This window comes from Mauremys mutica, chromosome 5 (genome assembly GCF_020497125.1).
Source record: "Mauremys mutica isolate MM-2020 ecotype Southern chromosome 5, ASM2049712v1, whole genome shotgun sequence".
In the NCBI taxonomy this organism is placed as follows: Eukaryota; Metazoa; Chordata; order Testudines; family Geoemydidae; genus Mauremys; species Mauremys mutica.
In genome coordinates, this window is record NC_059076.1 from 138,600,636 (window position 1) to 138,624,233 (window position 23,598).

The 23,598-nt window shown below is 46.4% G+C and overlaps 1 protein-coding gene across 1 annotated transcript in view; it reads left to right on the forward strand.

Moving 5' to 3' along the window:
• The window catches only part of SFXN5 (sideroflexin 5), a 141,558-nt gene that overhangs the window by 57,137 nt on the left and 60,823 nt on the right, over nucleotides 1-23,598 (forward strand). Inside the window, exons 8-9 of the mRNA XM_045017488.1 lie at nucleotides 4,452-4,508; nucleotides 6,853-6,918. Of these exons, the coding sequence (XP_044873423.1) occupies nucleotides 4,452-4,508; nucleotides 6,853-6,918 (123 nt within the window). The remainder of the gene's footprint in view (nucleotides 1-4,451; nucleotides 4,509-6,852; nucleotides 6,919-23,598) is intronic.

Genomic DNA, 23,598 nt, shown 5'->3' on the forward strand with positions numbered 1-23,598 from the left:
GTGTAAATGATGACACAAGGTGCAAAGCCATGGAGAATTAGGCCCTTGATGCTCACACCTCTGCTGTTTTGAAGACATTCTGTCAAGTCATTTAGGTTCCAGCCTTTACAAACCTTGAAAAGGGCATATTCTGTTAGAGAGACGAGGGGGGGTGAGGTAATACCCTTTTTTAGACCAACTTCTGTGGTGAGAGGGACAAACTTTCAAGCTCCACAGAGCTCTTAGAATAAAAGAGCTGCGTGTGGATTAAAAGCTTGTCTCTCTCACCAACAGAAGTTGGTCCAAGAAAAGATATTACCTTCCCCACCCCCGTCTCTCTAATGCCCTGGGACCGACACAGCTACAACAGCACTGCATATTCTCTTAGTGAAATTCACAGGGCTCTGCAGCTTCAGAAGGTCCCCAAGACAGCGGAACTTCAGTGGTGGTGGCAGCAGAGCATATATGCAGAAGACTCCACATTTGCTGCATGAGCATCAGCTGACAGCTGGGCTCTGTGCCAGTTCTGCGTTCTGAATGGGGGCTTGGCTAATGTTTCTGCAATTACCCCGGTGTGGTTTCTTTGTACAAAGCTATTTAAAAGAGAGAGTGAGAGTGAGTGAGTGAGTGTGTGTGTGAATTTGAGCCATAGTAAATGTTATCCCAAATAAACAATTCTGAATAATTGAAATAATAAGACTTATTCAAACTGTTCTTAAAAATCTTTGTTTATTGCCTTCAAAGTAAATAGTGCTATAAAATGTCATGCCAGCCATGGAAGATCAAGGCATAATGCAAACTATCTAGGACTTTGGAAAGGTGCAGTCAACAGAAAACATAAGCATATCCTAGTAACTTGTGGCTGTATTTAAATTCAACAAGGTAAGTTATGGCCACATAGTTCAAACGCTGAAGCTGCACCTTGTGCAGTATACAACTTTAAGAGGCATTGTGGCTGGAAATTTCTAGAGTTGTTCACCTCTCCCACTGTCATGATGCCTAAGAACTAGAGTTCAATCCGGTGCCTGCTGAAGTCAGTGACAAAACTCCCATTGATTTCAGTGGTGCAGGATCAGACACTTGATTATGCTACTCTTACTCATGTGCGTAGCCCCACTGACGTCAATGAGACTCCTGGCATACGCTAAGAAGAATGCATATGCATTTACTCAGTGTAAATAAGGGTGTCGGAATCCTTATTTGGAACTGGATATACAAATTTCAAGTCTCAGACCAATTGTAGAACAGCATTGACTTCACTGGGAGTTACGTGTGCTTATGTAGAGGTAGAATTTGACATGCGAAATGTAGGATTCTAACTGCTTGACAAACTGTGATCAGATGCAAACCCAGCCCGCAGCAAAGAAAAGGAACATAGCCTTCAACTTGACTAACTCGGAGCACGCTTGGGAGGCTGCTTCAGTGGTTCTCAAACTTTTTCTGGTTCAGACGGCCTGCTGGACCCACTGTCAGACCAAATTGCCCCAGATCACAGTGTGAACAGGAGAGGTTCATTTTGGGAGTGCTTCTCTCAAACTTCAGATGCCAACTTAATTTGTGGTGCAAAAAATATGGGGGTTACCAGACTTCCCAGGGAGAGAACGTTTTTGCCCCTCCATCCATGTTCCCTCCCTCCCTTCTTCCTCTGACCCCATTCCCCTCCATCTGTCCAATTCTCTTTTCCCTCTCCTTTCCACCTTTTCTGACTCCGTTCTGTTTCTTTCCCTTCTTCTCTCCTTTCGGTATCATTTCTCAGGTTCTGACCAGCAGCTGGAGGAGAGCAGCCCCGTGCGCCTGCACTGACATACTTTAACCACAGCACCTTGAGTACGCATGTTGCAGTCCAGGGCATGTCAGGCCCCAGACTGAGGTAAGCAGTCATTGGAGCAGCATGAGTGGGACCCTCTCAGCCTTTGGAGTCCCATTTTTGCTGAATTGAGGGAGTGTTCAGAACGCCCTCCCTCCAGTAGATCTTTCCTGGATGTGGGGGGAGTGGCCCTCCTACCATTGCCACCCCCTCTGAACTCTGCAGACAGGGGGAGTGGGCCAGCCAGCCACCTCCTGAAGAGTCCAGAAGTGTATCAGCCAGCCACCCCAGAAGACAGCAGAGCCAGGGAGTGGATAGCAGGGCACTGATCCATCCCCACTCTAAAGACTGCTTAAGGTAGGAAGGGAACGGGGCAAAACTTGTCCCAGTTTTATATTTCTGAGCTGAGATTCTGGTCGGTAACTGGGGTGGAGTTGTGGGATGGTGACCAAGCAGGGGTGAGTATTGGGTTCTCAATGAAACCCAATTCTACCTGGGTGAGGGCTGTTACAGCAGTTTCTCTAGCTCTGCTCGATGGACCACTTCAGTGGAGTTTGATTAGTGGAGCTTTATAAAGACTCACTTGGAAACCAGGACAAATTCCCAGCACCTATTGCCAAACAAAATTCTCACAAACCATATTTTTTTAGCATAAAAGGCAAATTTTGGTGGCCCCATGTATTCCTTTATGTGAAAGTTCTGAGATCAATAGGAAGAACATGCTTGTGGGCTACCACTACTGCTTTTACCTAATTTGGTCTTTCTGTGCCTATGCCCTCCCCACATTTAACCACTCGGTGACTGTCTCTCCCCTTTCTTCTTTCTCTCCTCTCAGGTTCTGGCCATTAGCTGGAGAAGAACCAGTAGTATCCTACTCTTACATTGAAGCACATTACGTGTGGCACCTGCTTTGGGAGTGGGGTGGGGAACCGTAGTTCTTCTCATTCACAACTGCTGTGGATAAAGCACTTCAGTTCAAAAGCACGGCGCTACTCTTCTCCAGTTGCCAGTACTGTTGCTGACACACTTCCATTGGAGTAAATCCTATCCTAGAAGTCAGAGGTGGAAATACCAATTAGATCATCCAGTCCATATCCCCAAAATGGTACAGTAGATTCTTTCATGATCCTCAGACCAGCCTCCCATGAACCCCCAGTTTGAGAACCACTGAGTTTAATGAGGGTCTAAAAGACAGGCTGCTAGGGCCTATAATATCCTGCAACTTTCTATAAGGGATGTCATGGACCAGAGCAGGAAGAAGAATGTTTAATGTTAAAATTGCCATGTTCTGAAACCCTTCAATGATGCTATCATTTATGAAAAGAATTTTAAAGAAGGTTTGATCTTTCCAGCTTTAGATCAGTTTTTATCACAATTGTACTGTTTTAATTTAGGGGGTGTGTTTATTTTCTAGTTTTAGTGTGTGTCCGTGTCCGTGTGAATTTAATGCTGGTGAAAAGGGGAGGGTCAAAGACACTGGGATGTCAACCGTAGGGCCAGGGGTGGGGTGCAATGTAACAAAATGGTGACAGTGGAGGTTACCAAACTGAGACACCCCCCACCCCCAGACAAGTGGGAGAGACCAACCTATTTGTCTTTCTTTTGGGGACAGCCCCTAAAGGGATCAAACAGCCACTCTTCAACATAACACCAGTTGGGGAGACTCTCTCGCTATGTGTATGTACCGCACCTAGCACAATGGGACCCTGATCCCTGTTGGAACCTCTAGGGGCTACTGTAGTACCAATAATAATAGGAATAGCACAAGGCTGTTGTTCTGGGATAGCTGTAATAGGACATTTAAGTCTGAGCACACCCACTGTTTTTACTGGGTTTTCTTAAGTATCATGAAAACATTCCTGTCAATAGATTTTGTAAAACTTTTATTAAAAAAAAAACTAAATTTAGGGTCTAAACTATCTGACAGTGTCCCTTTTAAACTTTACTGTAGCTAATACTGTAATCAGAGGACCAGATTCATTGTCCAGTGATGTCAATTAAAAGACACCCCTGGGCTTAAAAGGGGAGTGGATTGGACTCCAAGGCCTGGTCTACACTGGGGAGGGGGGGTCAATGTAAGATACACAACTTCAGCTACGAGAATAGCGTAGCTGAAGTCAACGTGTCTTATTTCGACTGACCTCCCGTCCTCATGGCGCGGGATCGACGGCCACAGCTCCCCCGTCGACTCCGCTTCCGCCTCTCGCCCTGGTGGAGTTCTGGAGTCAATGGGGAGCCCGTTCGGGGATCGATTTATCGCATCTAGACGAGACACTATAAATCGATCCCCGATAGATCGATCGCTACCTGCCGATACGGCAGGTAGTGTGGACGTACCCCAAGTGTGCACAAAGCCTTAGAAATGTGCAGGGGTGGCAGTTGTTTGTGTGAGTGTGTATGTGTGTGTAGAGTGGATAATGCACATTTCTGCATTTAGTTTTCCTCTCTGTTACCCGTGTACTTTCACAGACATATAACAGTATTCTCCTTGATATCACAAAGCTTCCATGACCCAGTGGGAGGTATAATTGGATAAAGTGGACTTTTCTGTATCATGTTTGGAGAGGGGGGGAGTTTTGTTTTTTTGCAGCAGTAGTAGCATAGATACATTCTCTTTTTTAAAACAGTTGTTTGTATCTCTTATTTCCTTTTGTGTCCTTTTTAGTGGTTGAATCAGAGCCACAACGCATGTGTCAACTATGCAAACCGAAATGCAACTAAGGTGAGGAGATGCTACATAGGCAGTATCTACAGTAAGTCTGATCTTTTTTGACACTGAAAGCGTAATTTCTGAATCTTGGACTTTAACAGAAACTGCAGGGTAGGTGCCACAGCAGGTTTATGGATTGGCCTTTCTCCTATGGAGCCTTCACTATTAAATTGTCTTAGATAATAAGTGGACTGAGTTTGTGTTTTCAGTCTAGTCCCTGGTTGTCCTTTGATCAAATCCTCAAAGTACCAAAACCAGGGGTATTGTTCCAGAATAGCAGGGCTGTTGCTGATCTGGGTTTAGGTGATATAAGCAGGTGTAGTTCCTATTCTGCTTGGTAGAATATATGCATGCTGTATGTAATTCTAATTTAGCTCCTTCCTAGGGGTTTGACTTTATTGGTAGCTCAAATAACCTCAGCCAGACGTAAAGCCAGTCCCCAAGGCAGGAACTCTCAGCTCTAGAGTCTGGTTCCTTCTGGTACTTGCTGGTTAGTGCTAATAAGAACCATCTGCTAGTGTGATTCCTCAGTATTCAGTCTACACCTTCAGACAGGTTTCAAGCATTTGAAATCAGGGTGACTGCATAGAGGAGTTCTGCAGGGTCCTAGAGTTCATCCCTCCTCTTTACAGATGCTCTGGCAGAACTTGTTAGATAAAGCTAGCACAGGAGCTGTACGGGCATGCCGTCTGTATCCAACGCTCTCATTTTCAAGAGCATTTAAAAGTGGGGATTCTGGGCCTCTTTCCAGACACCAAGCTTCTCTCTTCTCCAGTACACTTGACACCCACTAATTTGGGGAGATGAGTCAGTTTCTCTTCCAGATCTTGGTCTCCTACATGGCAGACAACATGCTGCCGCAACTGCCATTTGCCCAGTTGATAGTCTTGATTGGTAAGAAGTGACATAATTTAACATAGTAAAGAGAAAATATGATGGATATTTGGCTTTTCTGAGGACAAAAGAAGACTCCACGATTAAATATACAACCCCTAGTGGGAGGCGGGGGACAAGTCCTTCCCCCATTTTGTTAGTATCCATGGGGTGTTCCTCTCAGTGCAGTTGCAGAACTAAAGTTTTCTTACTCTGAGTCTTTCTTTTGCACCCCGTCCCCCCAAACTTTTATGTTGTTGTATCACTTCTCATGATGTCTGAGAGCTCCAGTATGAAGCTGAATTAGAAGCCATCGGACTTACATGCAATAGATTCTCATTAAAAGCTAAAAGAAGTTGTCAGGTCAAGATAACCTTTCAAAGAGCTATAGTTAAATCAGAAAGCTTTGGGTTCATAATGCGTGTGCGTGCGTGCGTGTGTGTGACTAGTTCTGCCACTTTGCCAAATCGCATTTACGTGTAATATTTCCAGGACAAATAGTAAATTTCTGGTGCTAAATAAATAATTTCCCAAGTCCTTTAAGTCAGTGGGTCTCAACCTTTCCAGACTACTATATCCCTTTAAGAAGTCTGATTTTTTTCTTGCATACCCCAAGTTTCACCTCACTTAAAAACTACTTGCTTACAAAATAAGACATAAAAATACAAAAGTGTCACAGCCACACTCTTACTGAAAATTGCTGACTTTCTCATTTTTACCATATACTGTAGTTATAAAATAAACCAATTGGAATATAAATATTGTACTTACATTTCAGTGTATAGTATATAGAGCAGTATAAACAAGTCATTGAAATTTAAGTTTGCACTGACTTCGCTAGTGATTTTTCTGTAGCCTGTTGTAAAACTAGGCAAATATCTAGATGAGTTGATGTGCCCCCTAAAGACATCTGTGCACCCCTGGTTACGAACCACTGCTTTAATCCACTGGTTTTCAACCTTTCCAGAATACTGTACCCCAGAATACTGTCTGATATGTCCTGCGTATCCCAAGTTTTACCTCACTTAAAAACCACAGGGGGCCCACAAAGGTAAATTATGTGCATCAGCCCCAGCTGCCCCGTGGGGCTCAGGCTGAAGCATATAACTTAGCTTTGCAGGGCCCACTGTGGCATTGCCCTGCTTGCCACCCCAAACACCAGCCCTGCCCTCGTGACCCTCCTAAACGCATCCCGTGACCCCCAGGTTGAAAAACACTGATCCAGATGAGTTGACGTATCCTCTGGAAGACCTCCACGTTCTCCCAGGGGTATGTGTACCCCTGGTTGAGAACCACTGCTGTAACCTACTCCATCAGGCTGTAACTCCTGTTGTTTTGGCAATCCCACTAGCTAACAATGCCACGTAGAACCCAGCAGCTGTGACAAAACCAAACATTTTTAAAGTAGTAGTAGTAATTCAGAATTATTTTCATACCCAGAATTCTGTGTTGAAATTGTTTTCTTTTTCTTTCCTTTCCAAAGCCTTCTCCAACATCCAAGTTCATCCAGGGCTACTTGGGAGCTGTCATAAGTGCTGTCTCAATTGCAGTGGGTAACATTTTATATTTCTCTCCTCTAAAGAAATAACTTCTCCCCCATATTAATTTTGTATTTTTTTGAGAGATGGTTTGTTTGAAATGGCAAATAGCTTTACTTTAATAGACATAACCTAGATTGGATATCAAGAAAAGATTGTTAACACTTAGGGCTTTCTGTCCATAGGCACCCAGCCTTTGCACCACCAAGGCATTACGCCCTACTAAGGCTCTGACTACATTACCACTTATGTCAGCAATATTTACGCCACTCAGGGGTGTGAAAAACATACCCCTGAGTGACATAAGTTTTACTGGCATAAGTGGTAGTATGCACAGCGCTATGTCAGTGGGAGAGCGTCTCCCGCCGACCTAGCTACTGCTTGTTCATTGAGGCAGTTTTATTATGTCAACGGGAGAGCTCTCTCCCATCGGCATAGAGCGGCTACACGAGTGATCTCACAGTGGCGCCGCTGCATTGGTACAGCTGTGCCGCTGTAAGCTTGCTAGTGTAGACGTGGCCTTAGCTCTATGTAGTAGAAGTCAAGGTTATGTCTTCACTGAAAAGTTAGAGTTATTTACACTCAAGTTAATTCCCCCACTGTATAATGGCACTTGAGCTGCATAGAATGATTGTATTAGCTGCACAGATTGGTTGTGTTAGTAGCTGACAAGTTCTGCTAACTTGAGGTTAGCCCAGGGGTGGGCAAACTACAGCCCGTGGGCCGGATCCGACCCCTCAGGCTTTGGATCCAGCCCGTGGGATTGCCCCCCGTGGCGCCGCGGGCCCCCCACTGCTGTCAGCAGCGGCCAGTCCAAAGTCCCTGCGGCCCCCAGGCCCTAGCCTCCAGGCACCGCCCCCCGCAGCTCCCATTGGCCAGGAACAGGGAACCATGGCCAATGGGAGCTTTGGGGGAGGTACCTGGAGCGATGGCAAGGCCAGCACACACGGAGCCCTCCGCCTCGCCTCCCCTCCCCCAGGGGTCGCAGCGCTTCCTGGAGTGGCGCGGGGCCAGGGACAGGGCAAGCATGCAGGGAGCCTGCCCTGGCCCCGGGGCATGCCACTGCTACCCCAGAGCCTGAACCCCTCCTGCACCCCGTCCCCCAACTCCCTGCCCTAAACCCGCTGCCTGCACCATGCACCCCTCCTGCACCCCAATCCCCTTCCTTCAACCCCCTCATATGCCCTGCACCCCTCCTCTGCCTCAATCCCTTGCCCTGAGCCCCTTCCTGCACCCCACACTCCTTCCCACACCCCAACTCCCTGCCCTGGCCCTGTATACAATTTCCCCACCCAGACGTGGCCCTCCGCCCAAAAAGTTTGCCCACTCCTGGGTTAGCCTCGATGGGTGGGCCAGATTAAAAGCACCGCTGCACTTGAGTTAAGGGTTTTTGTCTGGGGGCAGGATTTTTGTTATGGGCATTATTCAAGTTGTAACTTAGGTTAACTCGGCAGTGAAGACAAGCCCTGACAAGTTTACATCCCTACGTTTATGGCTTAGTGGTGTAACAATCAGGTTTATAATTCTTAGACTTGCTAGAAGCACAAGTTCAACTCAACTATTCATCATCTGTGTAGATTAGATACTTTTCCAGAGTTGACTCGGCCATTCTTCTTTTCAAGGTGGGCTTTCACATATGGCCTGAAAAACTAAGGTGTTCTGTTTGCTCTGCTTGGACATTAAAGATCCCCTGGCAACTTTTGTAAGAGCAGGGATTTGCCCTGTTATCTTGGCCAAAACGTCCCCCATCTCTCACTTTCCTGCAGTTGCTAGTAGGCTACTGCCCTTCACAGCAGCAGTGGGTGTTTCTGTGGTGTTGTCTATAAATAAAATGCTCAGACCTATGAAGTCAACGTTACCTGAGTAAGGACAGCAAGATTGAGCATACAATTTGTCAAATGTTTTGAGATTGTTTGGACTGAAAGTATATACATTTTTCTGACACCCTTGTGTTAGGGCAAGTCTACACTACAAAATTAAGTCGTCTTAAGTTACATCAACTTACAGCCTCTGCAGTAATTCAACTGCTTTTGCATGTCCACACTATGGTCCTTGTGTTGGCGCGCATCCTAACCAGGAGCGCTTTCACCAATTTCACTGTAAGTGTGGCCATTATGGGATGGCTTCTGAAAGGCAGCAACAGTCGATGTAAGTAACGCAGTGTCTGCATGGACACTGCGTCGACCTAACTACATCAATTTAAGCGCCATGCCTCTCGTGGAGGTGGAGTTATTAAGTCGGTGTAGTGGGCGAGTTACATCGGTGGGAGCTCCATTTTAGTGTAGACACTTACAGAGTTAGGCTGATATAAGCTGCCTTACAACACCCTAACTCTGTAGTGTAGACTAGGGCTTAGTCGTTTTTCTTCCTACGTGTAAATTTCCGCCTCTGAGTGTAAATTACACTCATTTTGCACAATTACTGATTGTCATGTTACTCTCCTTTACCACTTACATTCTACATACAACTTCCACCACAATTTATGTAACTGCTGAATTTGTGCTAGTTTCTTCAATATTTCCTCAAGCAGTTACCTCCCACCCCAGACTTTTCCCCCTAACACATACTACCTATTAGCCCCCCAGGCGCACACACAGAGCAGGCAAATGCCTGGGAGAAGATTCGAGCCTTTCACCATTTCCTGAATGTCAGTAGCTTTCATGTCAGCAGAAAAAGTGGATTCCAGATGAGGGACCCTCCACTGACAAAGCTCAGCCCTAGCCCATAACAGCCACATCTGTGGATTGTTAGCAGGGGCATCCTGGCTGATCTCATTTGTCATAATGATACATCACAAGGCACTGTGGCCTCTCATATATATTTGTACTGTAAGTATAAATGTAACATTCATATTTATTATTAATCCTAAATCATTTCAGTCCAGTTAGCCCATCCTGTTGGAATTATAATCTGAACACATCATCTTTCAGGCCAGTTTTTACTTTGTTTGCTTATATAGCGTCATTGTTATACAGTGCCTGGCCCTATCAGTTTGAGTAAAAGTAGTCTCATTCACTTGGAGCTCCCTTCCTTTTAGGGCAATTTTGAACTGAGTAAGATCCTCCTGCTGTGCGGAGATGAGATTTTTTCCAGATGCAGTGATTTTACCTGGTAAGCGGCTAGGTTAATAACCAAAGTAAAGTTTCTGAAACAGGTATTCCACATCTATCTGTTAAACAAAAAATGATTTAGAAAGAGCCTTAATTTTTGTTCCCTGGGATTCTAAGGCCTTAGACCTCATTAACTGATCTCTGCTGTCAATTAGCAGCAAATCACCTCCCAGTGTGAGCCTATTAAGACTAGATGACCTGAAAACAAGTGCCATTATTTCCAGTGGTCTGCAGAGACCTTGTATTAATTAAAGCGAGTCCCTTCCATGTTTGCAGTGTGCAGGTGACAGAAGGAGGAGAGCTAGTGGTGGGGAGGTGGGGAATCAGTACAGAATGGTCATGACAAGTCAGTTGATTTGAGATCATGTTTTCCATAGTTTAAATACCCTTTGTCTTTATCTAACCACAGTGGGCTAGGTTCTGCTCTCAGTGACGCCTGTATGACCAAATCAGGTTGCAGGGGTGTAACTTACCACAGAATTTGGCCCTGTGTTTTTAGCAATTAACCCGAAAGCTCTGTAATGCTTTATAAACAAGCGTTTCCCCATTACCGCAAAAGTAGCATTTACTGGTTTGCACTGCCTTGTTAATTCTTACAAATCTAGTTCCTTTCTGCTTGACTCATTTATTGGTCCTGTGACTTTCGTTTACACATCCAGTGCTATAGGTGGTAACTTTTTTTTTTTTTTGAGCTCTGTTTCAATCTGGCCTCCTTGTTGTGCATTTCTTTAGGAGGCTGTCATCTTTTCTGGGGATCAATTAAACATGTTTTCTTAGGGCAAAGGGGTTTGTTTGGCTCTTGCTTATCCTATTGCACTCAGGTGATGTCAGGGGAGTTACTCCTGCTTTTCATCAGTAGAAGTGAGAGGAGAATCAGGCCTGATGGTGTTTGTCAGCTTTTGTGAACAAATTCTACTGACAATAAACAAGATTTTCATTCAGAGGCAATACTGGTCTAATGGTTTGAGATTGCGACCGGGAAGGATGGCTGTGTGGTTAGAGTGCTAGCCTGGGATCTGAGCTCACTTCCTTCCACTACCACAGGCTTCCTCTGGGACCTGGGACAAGTCACTTTGGCCCAGCTTTGCAAAGGTATTTAGGCTCCTACCTTCTGGAAGTTTGGAGCCTAAATGCCTTTGAGGAGCTGAGCCTTTGTCTCTCTGTACCTCAGTTCCCCATCCACACAATGGGGAAGCTCGCATTTCTCTACCTCACAGCGAAAGTGAGGATAAGGACATTTAAGACTGCGATGCACTCAGCTGCCATGGTAAGGGAGGCCAAATGAGCACCTAAGAGCCAGACAGGAGATGTAGGTCAAAATGTTCAAATTGGGTGACTGAAGTTAGGTGTCTAAAGAACTGGTCTGATTTTCAGATGTGCTGGACACCTGCAGCTCCCAAATGAGGTCAGCAGGAGCTGCCACTTCTCAGCATCCCTGCAAATCAGGCCACTTATTTAAGTGCCTCAATGTAGATTAATTTGATTAACTGTAGGGACCCATGTCTAAAGCTTTTGGTCCTGGAACCTGTTCCCTCTCCATTCACTGATGCACAATGTAACTTTGGGCAAGGAAAACTATACCCGGTCCAGGAATTTATTTCTTCACCCACCCAATCTCCAGATAAATTAGCCATTTAAAAACAAACTAGTATATACTTTAGGCAATAATCCTGCATTGGCTGAGGAAGAAGGGGATGAAGTTGCAGATTTAACAGGTTTCTTCCATCACTGATTTATGTAGTTTTTCTAGGATATTCTGCAAATATATTGCCTCCACAGACATACACTTGCTTCCTGTGTTCTGGGCAAGAATAGAGGAGGGAGGGTCAGAGGTGAAAGTAAGCTGGTACTGGTAAGAAAAGGAGACTGACTGAGGGAGGGAGAGAGAAGCCTGCTCCCTGCATAAGAATAGTTTAAACTCAGCTGTTCCCGGGATGGTTCAGCCCTCAGGGCTAGGTTTCTGGCATCCTTGTTAATTTCACTCACAGTAGCTGGGGGGAGGGGGTCCAGGGGAGGGTGTGTTTGACCATGGCAGGGGCAGTCTTTTCTGCCCCCTGGGATGAGGGGATCTCTCCAATACTAATATACACAACAAATACAAGCATTTGGCTGCACAGCTTAAATCCAGAGCTAATAAAAGCAGGTGGAAGGGGAAAACTCACTGTCACATTGGTTTCTCGGCTCCTCCCTCTCCCTCCTCCAGCCAGGCTGCAGACAAGGCTCTGCATTCCTTCCCCCCACCCCCAGCAGGGGTTCTCCTCTAGGCTCTAGCTTGCAGTAGGGACAGTGGCTGAGATGCCTGCTGCTGCTGCCTGCAAAAGAACAGTTTAAACTCAGCTGTTCCCTGTGCAGTTCAGTGCCCAGAGTTAGGAGCCGTTTCTGGCATCCTTGTTAATTTCACTCCCAGTTGTTCTTGGGTGTGTGTGACCATGGCAGGGGCAGTTTTTTTCTGCCCCTGGGATGAGGGGATCTCCTAAACACAATCAAAATCAGGAACCATTTCCAAGTTCAAATCTATCCCATTCCCTCCCCAGCAGAGGATCATGGTTGTGATGTCCAAACTGCTTGCAGATCCTCTTTGAAATGTTACTGTTTAAAAAAAAAACAACACAAAAAAAACATGGAGAACATGGTGGAAAGATGTATCCTGATGATTAGGGCTTATTTTGGGCAAAGCAATTTTGCTAAAGCAACTAAAGATTCACAGGGAAAGCAAATAGCCCCCATAGACAAAACCACAAACAGATTGGAGGGGAAAACTGAATATTCAGGGAAATTATTGTGCCTCCTTTGAAAGAAATAGTAGTTTTCATTCCAATCCACCCTCTTTATATATTGATTTAAACACCTAAAATGTCCTTAGGACATCGGGTGCAATCTCAGATCTCTTTTTGTTTTGTCCTGCCTGCAGAGTGCAGAGGCTGAAATTGACAAAACTTTCTCTAAATATCTTGTATATTTCATGAAGGCTATTCCAGTTGTCCTTCATTCACCCCTGACTTCCCTTCCCCCCCTCCCCCCCCCGGCTGGCTGGCTGGCTGGCTGGCAGGCAGGCTGTGGTTTTTGCCTTGGTTACTTACTCCTTGGCAGACCCAGCCCAGCGGCACCTGCTGGCTCTCTGCAGGCAGCAGCCCACAGGGGCCGGTTGCTGGGGTCGCTCCTGGTCGGTGGCAGGCTGCAGCTGCATTGTTTGTGACACATTCATACACATACATACAGTCAGAGGTGAAAGTAAGCCGTCCGGTCCGGTACGGCGTACCGGCAAGAGCCAGTACGCTGTGATGGACCGCACCGGCTTCCTTGGCGGGGATTGAAAGGGCTCTGGGCTGCCCGCGGCTGCGGGCAGTCCTGAGCCCTTTAAATCCTGGCCGGGGCTGAGATTTAAAGGGCTCAGAGCTCCCTGCCGCTGCGGGCAGCCCAGAGCCCTTTGAATCCCGGCCACGGCTCTGACGGCTGGGCTGGGGCCAGGATTTAAAGGGCTCCGGGCTTCCCTCAGCAGCAGGAGCTCTGGGCCCTTTAAATCCCTGCCCCAGCCCCACAAAGCTCGGGGTTCCCCCTGGCGGCCAGAACCCCAGGCCCTTTAATTTGCTCCTGAGCCCCGGGGGGCTCCCAGCCACCTCTGCAGCTGGAAGCCCCTGGTTGATTTAAAGGGTCTCCCAGCCACAGCTGGTGCCCCAGCGCCTTTAAATCTTGAGAGGCCACGCCTCTTCTGGATGAGGCCACACCCCCTCAGGACTCCGGCAGTACCGGTAAGTCCCGTAAGTTACTTTCACCCCTGGGGAGGGTAGACATGACTCTTTAGACAGAGGTGGTCTTTACCCCCACTGAGCACATATGTAGAGCTAAGCTAACTATTTTAAAGACTGTTGGATCGATGCAACACATCATACAACTTCCAAGAGTGTGGTTCTGAGGAAGCAATATGTTTAAAGGATTCTAGTTACTGGTAAGTAACCTAGATTTATTTTTTTATCCCTCTGTGATTTTGGTTTATTTTTATCTTGTTCTCAGTATACTTGCCAAAGCAAGCCTTCTTTCTGCCTTTTATTTTGATTGCTATACGCTTAACTGATCTTCTGAACGCTAAGCCAGAATTGTTCTTTTTCAACAATCAGAGCCCTGTTGTTAGAGCTTATTTACCCAGTATGGATATCTGGCCGCTGTTCACTGTGGTAATATGTGAAGTACAATTAGTATCAGCTGGTTTTCCTAAACAAGACAGACAAAGCCAGGGAACATTGATAGGAATTGAGAGAAACCAGGTATATTTTAAAATATTTTTTTCCAAATATTCCAGCTCCAACAATTGTAATAAGTCAGAGGGGTTTATAATGATCTGAAAATCCTTTACTTGTAATCATACACCCATACCTGTAATTTGTCAAGCTTTGGGAAGGTGAAAAATGCTATGTAAGCGAAAAGATGAATAATTTTTGCAAGCATCGTAACTGGACATGGTTCTTAGGTTCCAGATCCAAATGTGCCAAAAGTGTAGGTATTTATACCCAGGGCTTTGGTTTGAACCCATCACTAATCCCAGTACTGAACTGCGAACCCTTCCAGCTTCAGAGTCAGCTATCCAGTACACTTCCACTGTGATAACAGCCTCCGTTTGGGGGTCAGAAATGCCCCTTTAAAGCTGTGCTGTTTCTTTGACACAAAGCAGCTCAGTAAAGAATCGCGTGCAGCTGTGGAAATGTCACCAAAACAATCAGCCCAATGCACAGCATGGTGATCAAATGGTTCTGCAGTAGGTTGTTGAACCAGAGGTTCATGCAACTCCTGTGCTATCAAAGGGGTGTGTGTTCCATCAATCAAGCAGTTGTACTTGTGTTCAGTTGTATTACATTTTGGTGGCAACACCAGATTACCAGAAAGACACTGATAATTTGGCAGGAATTCAAAGAACAAAACAAAGGATCAGGACTGAAGGGACTGAGTTACTAGGAAGGTTAAAAGCGCTACATATGTATATAAATTGTCTAAAGAATGCCTAAGAGGGTACATGATAACAGCCAGTAAAGATAAAAAGAAATGGAAGATTTAGATTGAATATGGAGAAACTTCCTGACAGTGAGTTGTATGGGCCTGTGGAATAGTTTCCTTAGAGAAGTGGTGTCTGCCCCGTTGTTTTGGGCTTTTAAAACTAGATTGTACAAAGCACTGTAGGGAGCAATCTCATATTGGCGAGGGTAGGAGATGGACTGCATGATCCAATAGGTCTTTTCTATCGATGACTTCTGTAAGTCATACTAGGAGGAGGAAAAATGGCAATAGAGGGACTGATATAAAAGTGATTTAGAAACATTGGCTGGGGGGAAGAATAGAATGATCCTGGAATGAAGCTTAAAAGAGTGTTTTAAATTAAAAAAGGAAAAAAAAAATCCAAAGCGTGGAAGACGGGGAGGTAGGGAACTACGTGCAATAGAAGCAAGCGTTCTTACCCCTGATTGGTTTTCTGTGGCTTGACAAGCAGTGTGGTTGATGAATGGTAGTTCTCCTGGTGTCTAGGCAAGAGATCTGGCACCAAGCCCTCCTCCCCTTTCAGACACTCTGGACCTGATTCTCCTTGCACTTATGCCATTGTAGCTTCAGTGGTTTAAGCAGAGTTACTCCCAACTTACTCCAGTGTTAGTGAGCAGAAAATCAGGCTCTCTGTCCCTAGGCTCCCCTGTGAATGATTTCCAAAGCTGGCAACTAAACCTGCTTAGCCTACACCATGCTCCCGGCAGTATCCATTAGTCCAAAGGGCTGCCTGGGTGGGGGGTCTTCACTGGCTCAGCAAGCCATGGAAAACTAATTAGCAGGTAAGAAAATTTTTGTTTTTCTGTGGCTTGGCTTCCCAGTATGGATGATGGGTCTGGTTAGCAACACCCACCCAGGGAGGAGAATGGGAAATTAACAGCCAGCTAACTGAACGGGCTAAAGAGACAGGAGAAGAAAGTTGGGCAGTCCGGGAAGAGAAGGGAAGGAAGAGTGCTCCATTGAGGAAAGCCATCTATGGGGCAGTAATAAATTATTTTCTTGGAGCACTATATATTCCAATGCTTCATCTGCTGGCAAAGGCAGGTCCAGTCAGTAGTGATTGGTGAAGGTGCAGCTGACAGTCCAGAGCTCATCCAAGGGAGGCCTCTCTTCTGTCTACCCAAGAACTGGCTCTCACAGAATGGGCTTGAAGTTGAATCAGGGAGGGGAGACTCGCAGAGGTATAGGTGATCAGGATGGATACAGCAAGGGAGTATGGTCAGACGTGCTTTAATCCTCTTGCAGGAACCCTTGAGGATGAAGAAGGAATAGGGCTTTCCCCCCTCCTTTGTTCGTGACAAGTAGATCTTCAAGGCTCTACAGACGTCCTCCAGCACTTGGATTTCCAACTGCATCTGGGGTTTCCTTCTGCAATTGGGGTCACAGCAAACATTGGGGTGGGAAGTCTCCTGTTTAAAATGAAAAGAAGCTGGGACTAGTGTGAAATGCTGCTTTTCCCTTAGGTAAAATGAGGTGAGCGATTGCAGGCCACTGCTGTGAGCCCCCCTCACCCTTCAGGTGGAGGTGACGCTAGTCTGAGCGCTGTCATCCAGGAGAGCATAGTAGAGGCACAAAGGGCCTGGAGCAGCCTGTTGAGGTTCCAGGGAGGGAGCAGGGACATCGCTGGAAGCCTAAGGTAGGACATGGCCTTTAGGAATCTAGTCACAATAGGGTTGAATTTCCTACAGATACCCCTAGTGGAGCCCCTCGGGCTTTCGAGGTCTGAAGTTTGGATCCCTGTGGAGCTAGTTGAGATGCCCTCAGGTTAGAGAGACTCCAGGATGTCTGAGTGAGGGGGATTTCTTAGACTCCAGTGGAACCAACCCCAGGCTGAGAAGATGGCCCACGTTTTGTAGTAAGCAACACAGGGGATTTTTTTTATGAGAGCATGACAGAGTGTGGGGGACTGTCAGAAATAACTGCCTTTTAATTAGGAAGCTTCTTTTATGAGCAGCCTGAATGTTAAGACTGTCTGCTTCTACCTCAGGGGACACGTGGAAGGGCTGGTCCGGAGGGTATCCCTCTCTCCTGTCACCATAACCCTTGGGTGTTGTGCTCACACCTACATCTGCTGGGGGGAGCTCTGAAATGAAGTGAGGACATCCAGTTTGGAGCTGCTCATACTGGCAGGTGTCTGGGGCACTGCTCGGCTGGCATTTCAGACACACAGGCTCTGTAATAAAATACTGGAGGGTACCCAATTAGGGCACCTCATGGAAGCCTGATTTGGCTGTGCAGTCTTCATGGCTCCTGTCTCTAAAATGGCCCCTCACTATGGGACACCTGTTGCCTTCCTCACCAAGGGTATGTCTACACAGCACTTTGGAGACTGCAGGAGTGAGTATCTCAGCCTGGCTTGACAAACTTGGGCTAGTGAGGCTCAAGCTAGTGCTCTAAAAATAGCTATGTAGACAGTGCTTTGAAGCTGCTGCAGAGCCGGGATGCCAGCCCAAGCCAGAACTTCGAAGCTCTGTCTGTACAGCTGTTTTTAGAGCGTATGTGCGAGCCCCGCTGGGCCAAGTCTATAGATCCAGGCTTGGAGCTCCTGTGGGCTCCAAAATGCATGTGGACATACCACAAGAGACCAGTGAGCTTGGAGCGAGAGGGCCTGAAAGGAGAGGGCCTTGGCTCCAAATCTTTGGCTTCTGGTTGCTCCTTTGCTGCCTGGAGAGAAACCACCCACTGACTACTCTGGGGAGCCGAGACACATCATAATACATAATGTTATATGGGGCCTTACTTCTGTAGGTCTCAAAGCACTTTACAACGGAGGAACGCTGTTATTATGATCTGCATTACACAGTGAGGGTAACTGAGACACAGAGAGCTTAAAGGACTTGCCCAAGGTCACCCAGAGAGTCTCATAGATTTTAAGGTCAGAAGGGACCATTATGATCATCTAGTCTGACCTCCTGCGCAATGCAGGCCACAGAATCTTACCCACCCACTCCTGTAACAAACACCTAACCTATGTCTGAGTTATTGAAGTCCTCAAATCGTGGTTTAAAGACCTCAAGGTGCAGAGAATCCTCCAGCAAGTGAATAGAATAGCAGTTCTCAACTGTGGATCGGGACCCCAAAGTGGGTTGTGACCCCCACCAGGGCTGGTGTTAGACTTTATGGAGCCTGGGGTCAAAACTGAAGACTGAGCTCCACTGCCCAGGACAGAATCACAGGGGCTTCAGCCCTGGGTGGCAGAGCTCAGGCTGCAGGCGCCCTCCCCCAGGGCTGAAGCCCCCCTGCCACCTGGGGCTTGGGCAGACTCAGGCTTCAGTTTCTCCTCCTGGGGTCTTGTAGTAATTTTTGTTGTCAGAAGGGAGTCGTGGTGCAGTGAAGTTTGAGAATCCCTGGAATAGAACCCAGAAGTTCTGGCTCCCAGTCATGTGTGCAGTCCACTAAACCAAAGGAGCCTTGTAGGGTATAATGGAATAAGATGGGTGATATACTTCATTGTGCCAACCCCTCAGCTGGTGTTAATCACTGTAGCTCCAGAGCAGCGCCACTGAATCATCAATTCACTCCAGCTGAGGCTTTACCCCTTCCAGCCTCTAATGAGCAAGAGTTCCAGAAAGAAAACATTGGGCTGTCTAGGGGGCATTAAGGGGAACTCGGCAAAGAAAAAGACATAATACTTAAATTAATTCTTTACTTTGGTGTTCTCGGAGCAGGAAGGGGAACTGGCACTGCAATGAGACATATGTTTTCTAGAGGAGGAAATCAGATGCATGTCAGATCAGGTGAGCAAGGAATCCAATGACTATCAGGAGAATGGGGAAAGCTAGAGTCAGCCTCAATCTGGCCTGGAACTCCAGAATATGCCGGCAGATCTCTAGCCGATACATTTTGAAAATGGCAGTCCTATAAATTTTGACTTTGTTCCAATATAGAACAAAAATATTCATAATTTCCTGCAGAAGGAAAGTGTCTGACCAGCTTCAGTGGGAAGATTGAAAAAGAATAAGAAGTGAGCAGACAGCCTTGGTAACTCAGTGTGGAGAAATGTAAGGTAATGAGGCTGAGGACAATAAACAAGAAAATAAATTATCTGCAGGGATGTTACATTGAGTGTAAGCTCTCTGTTAAGTGGAAGGATCAGAGGTGGTGTGGGATAACACTATCATATCTAGCTTGCATCAATTATTAGCAGTAAAATAAAGGGTAACAAAAATCTGCTGTATATACATAAATTCTGACAGGGTTAGCTTAGTGATTTAGACAACAATCTGAAGTGCACTGAAGTCAGTAGGACTCTTTTTATTGATTTCAGCAGATTTAGGTTCTGGCCTTTAAGCATCCAATTTGAAACATTTAAGTTCCTCAGAACCAAAGGTTCAAAGCCTTCCAGGATCATCCAACGTAGATAAACAGAGTTCCATTCAGTACGGTGCGTAGGAGGATCTTTTGGACAAGCCTTCAAAACCAACATCCTGCCTGCTTTGTGTAAAGAGCCAATGGGATTTCTCAGAAGAGTAAGGGCTTTTTCAAGTGTCCTTTGGCTAAATTTTTGACCTCTCCCAACTGTGCAATGTGCTGTTTCGCTTATGGCTCAGCAGGTTAGTTGTCTACCTGTTGCCCTCCACCCCAGAGGGGCTGTGTGATATTGTTGGTATCACTCTGATCTCACACCAGGATGGTCAGGAAGTTATACCGGTGAGAACCTAGTGTAAATGAGATCAGAATTAAGCCCTGTATGATGATGTGTGTGTGGTATAGGCAATTCCACATGAAGGCATCGGTGGTGACTCATAGTTAAGACTGCGCATGGAAAATAATGTCTGTATGATTGCCATTGACCAGGCTTTCCCATGGGTACAGACTAAATTTCCAAGAAAAGCTGGAAGTAAATCCAGTCATCAGCTAGGAATCATGGGACTGAGCATATGTTTGTGTGAGCATGTTGCCCTCTGTTGACTGCAGGGTTGTTTTGAATTTCTCCATCTTAAAAAACTGAAGGAGAAAAAAATCCATATGCTTTTGTTTGTATTGTATAAGGCTAATGTGTGTCTTTGTTGTGTGGGCAGCATAAGATCTGTGTTGTCTGTAACTGTTCATTTATATTCTTTTAAGTGCTTGGGTTTTTAAGCGACAGCTAACAATGCATTGATTGCTTAGCAACCTTAACTGGATGTTGGAAGGGCAGAGAGGGTGTGTTTGTGTTTGGACCATAATAAATAAAATTGCATATCAGTGTCACCCATGCTTACTCATTGCAGCAGCCTGTCCCCTCCTGTCAGGGCCTGTAACATGGGCTATCTGAGCTACTGGTTGTTGGAGCCAGGAGTCGAGTCAGGATCAGGTCACATACCAATGGTCAAAGCCAGAGTCCGCAATGAAGCAAATTCAGCAAGCAGGAGTAATGCAGCCCAGGGAGGGTCAGCGAAAATATTGGCAAATGCTTGTAAGAAAGGGTCAGTGCCGAGTGATTCTGTTCTAGAAAGGGTGAGGCCCACACCAGGGCCTCCCCAGAAAGCAGGCTCAGTACTAGCCCCACATTAACTTGATATCTGGCATGCTCCTGGGGCTAGAGCATAAACAGGAGTCTGCAGTGGGTACCGAACTCACTGCCGGTACCATCACCTCTCTGGCAAAGGAACTCTGGGACCGGTGTCGTAAGAGAAGCCGAATGGTTACCCCCAGCCATTCAGAGTGCTGCAGCTTGCTCCTGCAAGAAACCATTTCCTGTCTGCAACTGTTGTACTTGGTCTCTCTGTGTCTGGTTTTCTGCCTGAAGGGCAGCAACCTGCTCCTGAGAACTCTCAGCACCCTGGGGTGATGGCAAGATGGGACCCCCAGCAGTGTCCACCCCAAGTCCAGGGGTCAACAATGAGTCCTGGGCGAGATTGAGATTGGTCTGAGCAAGCTGTCAGGGCCTGTAACGAGGGCTGTCTGACCTAATGGTTGGAGTAGGAGTAAAGTCAGGGTTGTGGTCACACCAAGGGGAAAACTGGAGTCAGCAACTGAGGTCAGGGTGAGGAAGCAGGAACAAGGCATGGTAACAGAAACAGGGACAAAGCATGGTAGGTAGCAGGGAGGGGCAAGGCATGATAGCAGGAACAGAGATGAGGCATGGTAGGTAGGAAAAGGAGCAGGAGCCAGGAAAGGAAGCAGGAACTTGGCCTCCAGAGTCTGGGCAGCAACAGGTCTAGCAGTTAGTTGCTCAGATGGGACAGAAACACCCTGGTCTTTCCAGACTGTGCAGGCATTCCCAAATCTTTGACTCTGAATGGTGGTAGTAATAGTAACTTACATTTATATAGCACCTCTTGACTTGGAGGATACCAAGTACTTGAGAAATTTAGGCCAAAATTTTCAAAAATATCCACTAAATTTAGATTTCTCAATTTGATCCTGGCCCATCACAACTGCTCTTAGGTGCTCTGGTAATACAAATGGTTAATAATAAGATGACAGTGTGTGAATTTCAGAGGTACTGAGCAGTCACAGCTCCCCCCGTCTTAAGTTGAAAATATGGATCTATACAAACCATATAAGGAAGAGCAGCCACTTGGGAGGTGGAACGTGTCAGTTATGTAACAGCACACCGCAGCATGGCACACCAGTTTAGTACAGGGAGTGGAGAACAGACTAGTTAATTGAAACTTGAGAGAGAATTTAGGGCCACAGAATGTAATTAGATTAATTAAAATTTGGCCAGGAAATTAGGTTTAGCGATGCCATGAGTAGTTTAGCAAATGTGAACACAAAATGTCAGGACTTTAGTGTGATGCCTCATCTGAAAGATAGCCTTCCTGCTGTTAACTCAGCAAGTCAACAGCAGGAGCAGGAGTAGTATCTACTGAAGTACTAACACCATTACCCTGGGTTTTCTTGGAGGTACTTCAAGATATGCTGGTTAGTGAATGGGTATCACTGAAGTCTTAGTATCTCAGCCTAGAGAGAATATTTCTAGAAATCATGTCCCAGCATTATAGTTAGTGGAAAGCAATATTCGTTTCTTTACTTTGGTACTCTGCTAGTACTCGTCAGAACTTTGATTTAGACTGGTACTAGCAGGATGCCCGCTGTTTGTCCATGCACATTCGATGCTAGAGCTTGTCTGTGCAATAAGAACAGAGAGGGAGAAGCAAATGGTTTTCACAAATGTCACTTGAATAGAAATGAATTGATCATTCGGTAGGAGGGCCTGTCACTCCCTCTTATGCACTGCCACAAGGTCAAGTGTCTCTTCTTTGTCTTCAAGGCCCTACATAACCCCACCACAGTCTACATCTCTGATCTAGTTGCTAAGGGTGCGTCAGCACTGCATCTGGGAGTCAACCTCCCAGCCTGGGTACACAGACTTGTGCTAGTGAGGCTCATGCTAGCTCCCTAAAATAGCTGGAGAGCCTGAACCATAACCTCAGATGTGGTGTAGACATACCCCAGTACAACGCACACACACACACGCTTCATCAGTGCGGGGGCCTTTTTGCCACGTTCATCCACTTCTCCCGCAAACGTGTCTCTGTTTTTTCCCCAAGCTTCCGTCCAGTGAATGAAACGCCTTCCCGATCACCTCCCTCTCTTCATTTACTCCCTCCTAAAGATTCCCTGCCTCCATGATGGCCACAAGAAGAGAGTCAATAATATACCACAACGACAAAGCTAAAGAAATCACCATGCTAGTGATTTCCTTCTCTGGGCTTCCAGGTGCCACTTGTCTGCGCTGTGTTTGGCTCGTTGGGAGTGTAAGCACGACAGGGCAGGAACTGCTTTTTGTGCACTCTGCTTAAATGCTAAAGCACAGAGCGATCGAGTAACCACCTCTACTCATCATCTACCCTGTTATCTCCTGCAACGTAGTCTTCTTCCCTGTCTCCTTCCCCACCGCCATCCCCCATCATACACCAACTCACACACGCACACAATTTTTCACTCTCCTGTCTAGGTGAAGGTGCCCCTGTGGCGTTTTCTAATCCCAGCTCCCTCTTCCCGATAATTGTTTGTGAGTAGTGTGGAGTGGCTGCATTGACAGCCTGTGAATTTGGTGTTATAGCCCATAATCAGTTTGTGAGAGGGAGCAGGCGGCCACCCACTGTCCTCAGGACTTTCTACCACTTAGTGCAGTAAAGAAACATTTAGAACTAGGAGGAGGTCAGTTCAAAATAGGGCGAGGGAGGGGAGGGAGAGTGGCCCCATGCCTCCTTGGAGATTAGCAGGAACCTGGATTCTGTCAGACAGTAATTTTTCCTCCTGCTCCTGATTCTAAGAGCAAGTGATGAACTTTCTTTGCCTGTTTAACTTCTCTTGTACGTTAGTATGTGACTCTGAGTCCTGGATCCCTGCCCTGAGCAAACTCCCAAAGGCTCCTGCTCCTATTTCTTTGCTTCTCTCCTTCCATAACTGTTCATAGATTTTAAGGCCAGAAAGGACCATTATTCATAGATTCAGGAATTCCAAGGCCAGAGCGGGGCCGTCCTGGGGTTCACTACTCACTGCTAAGAGGCCTCTTTGTGGCTGGTCTGGGGATTAGCTCTCGACCAGTTTGACGCCCCCTCTCTCAGTTGCTCTCTCTCTGGAGTCAGGTATCTCCCTCTTCATGACTCAGCCCTCCGG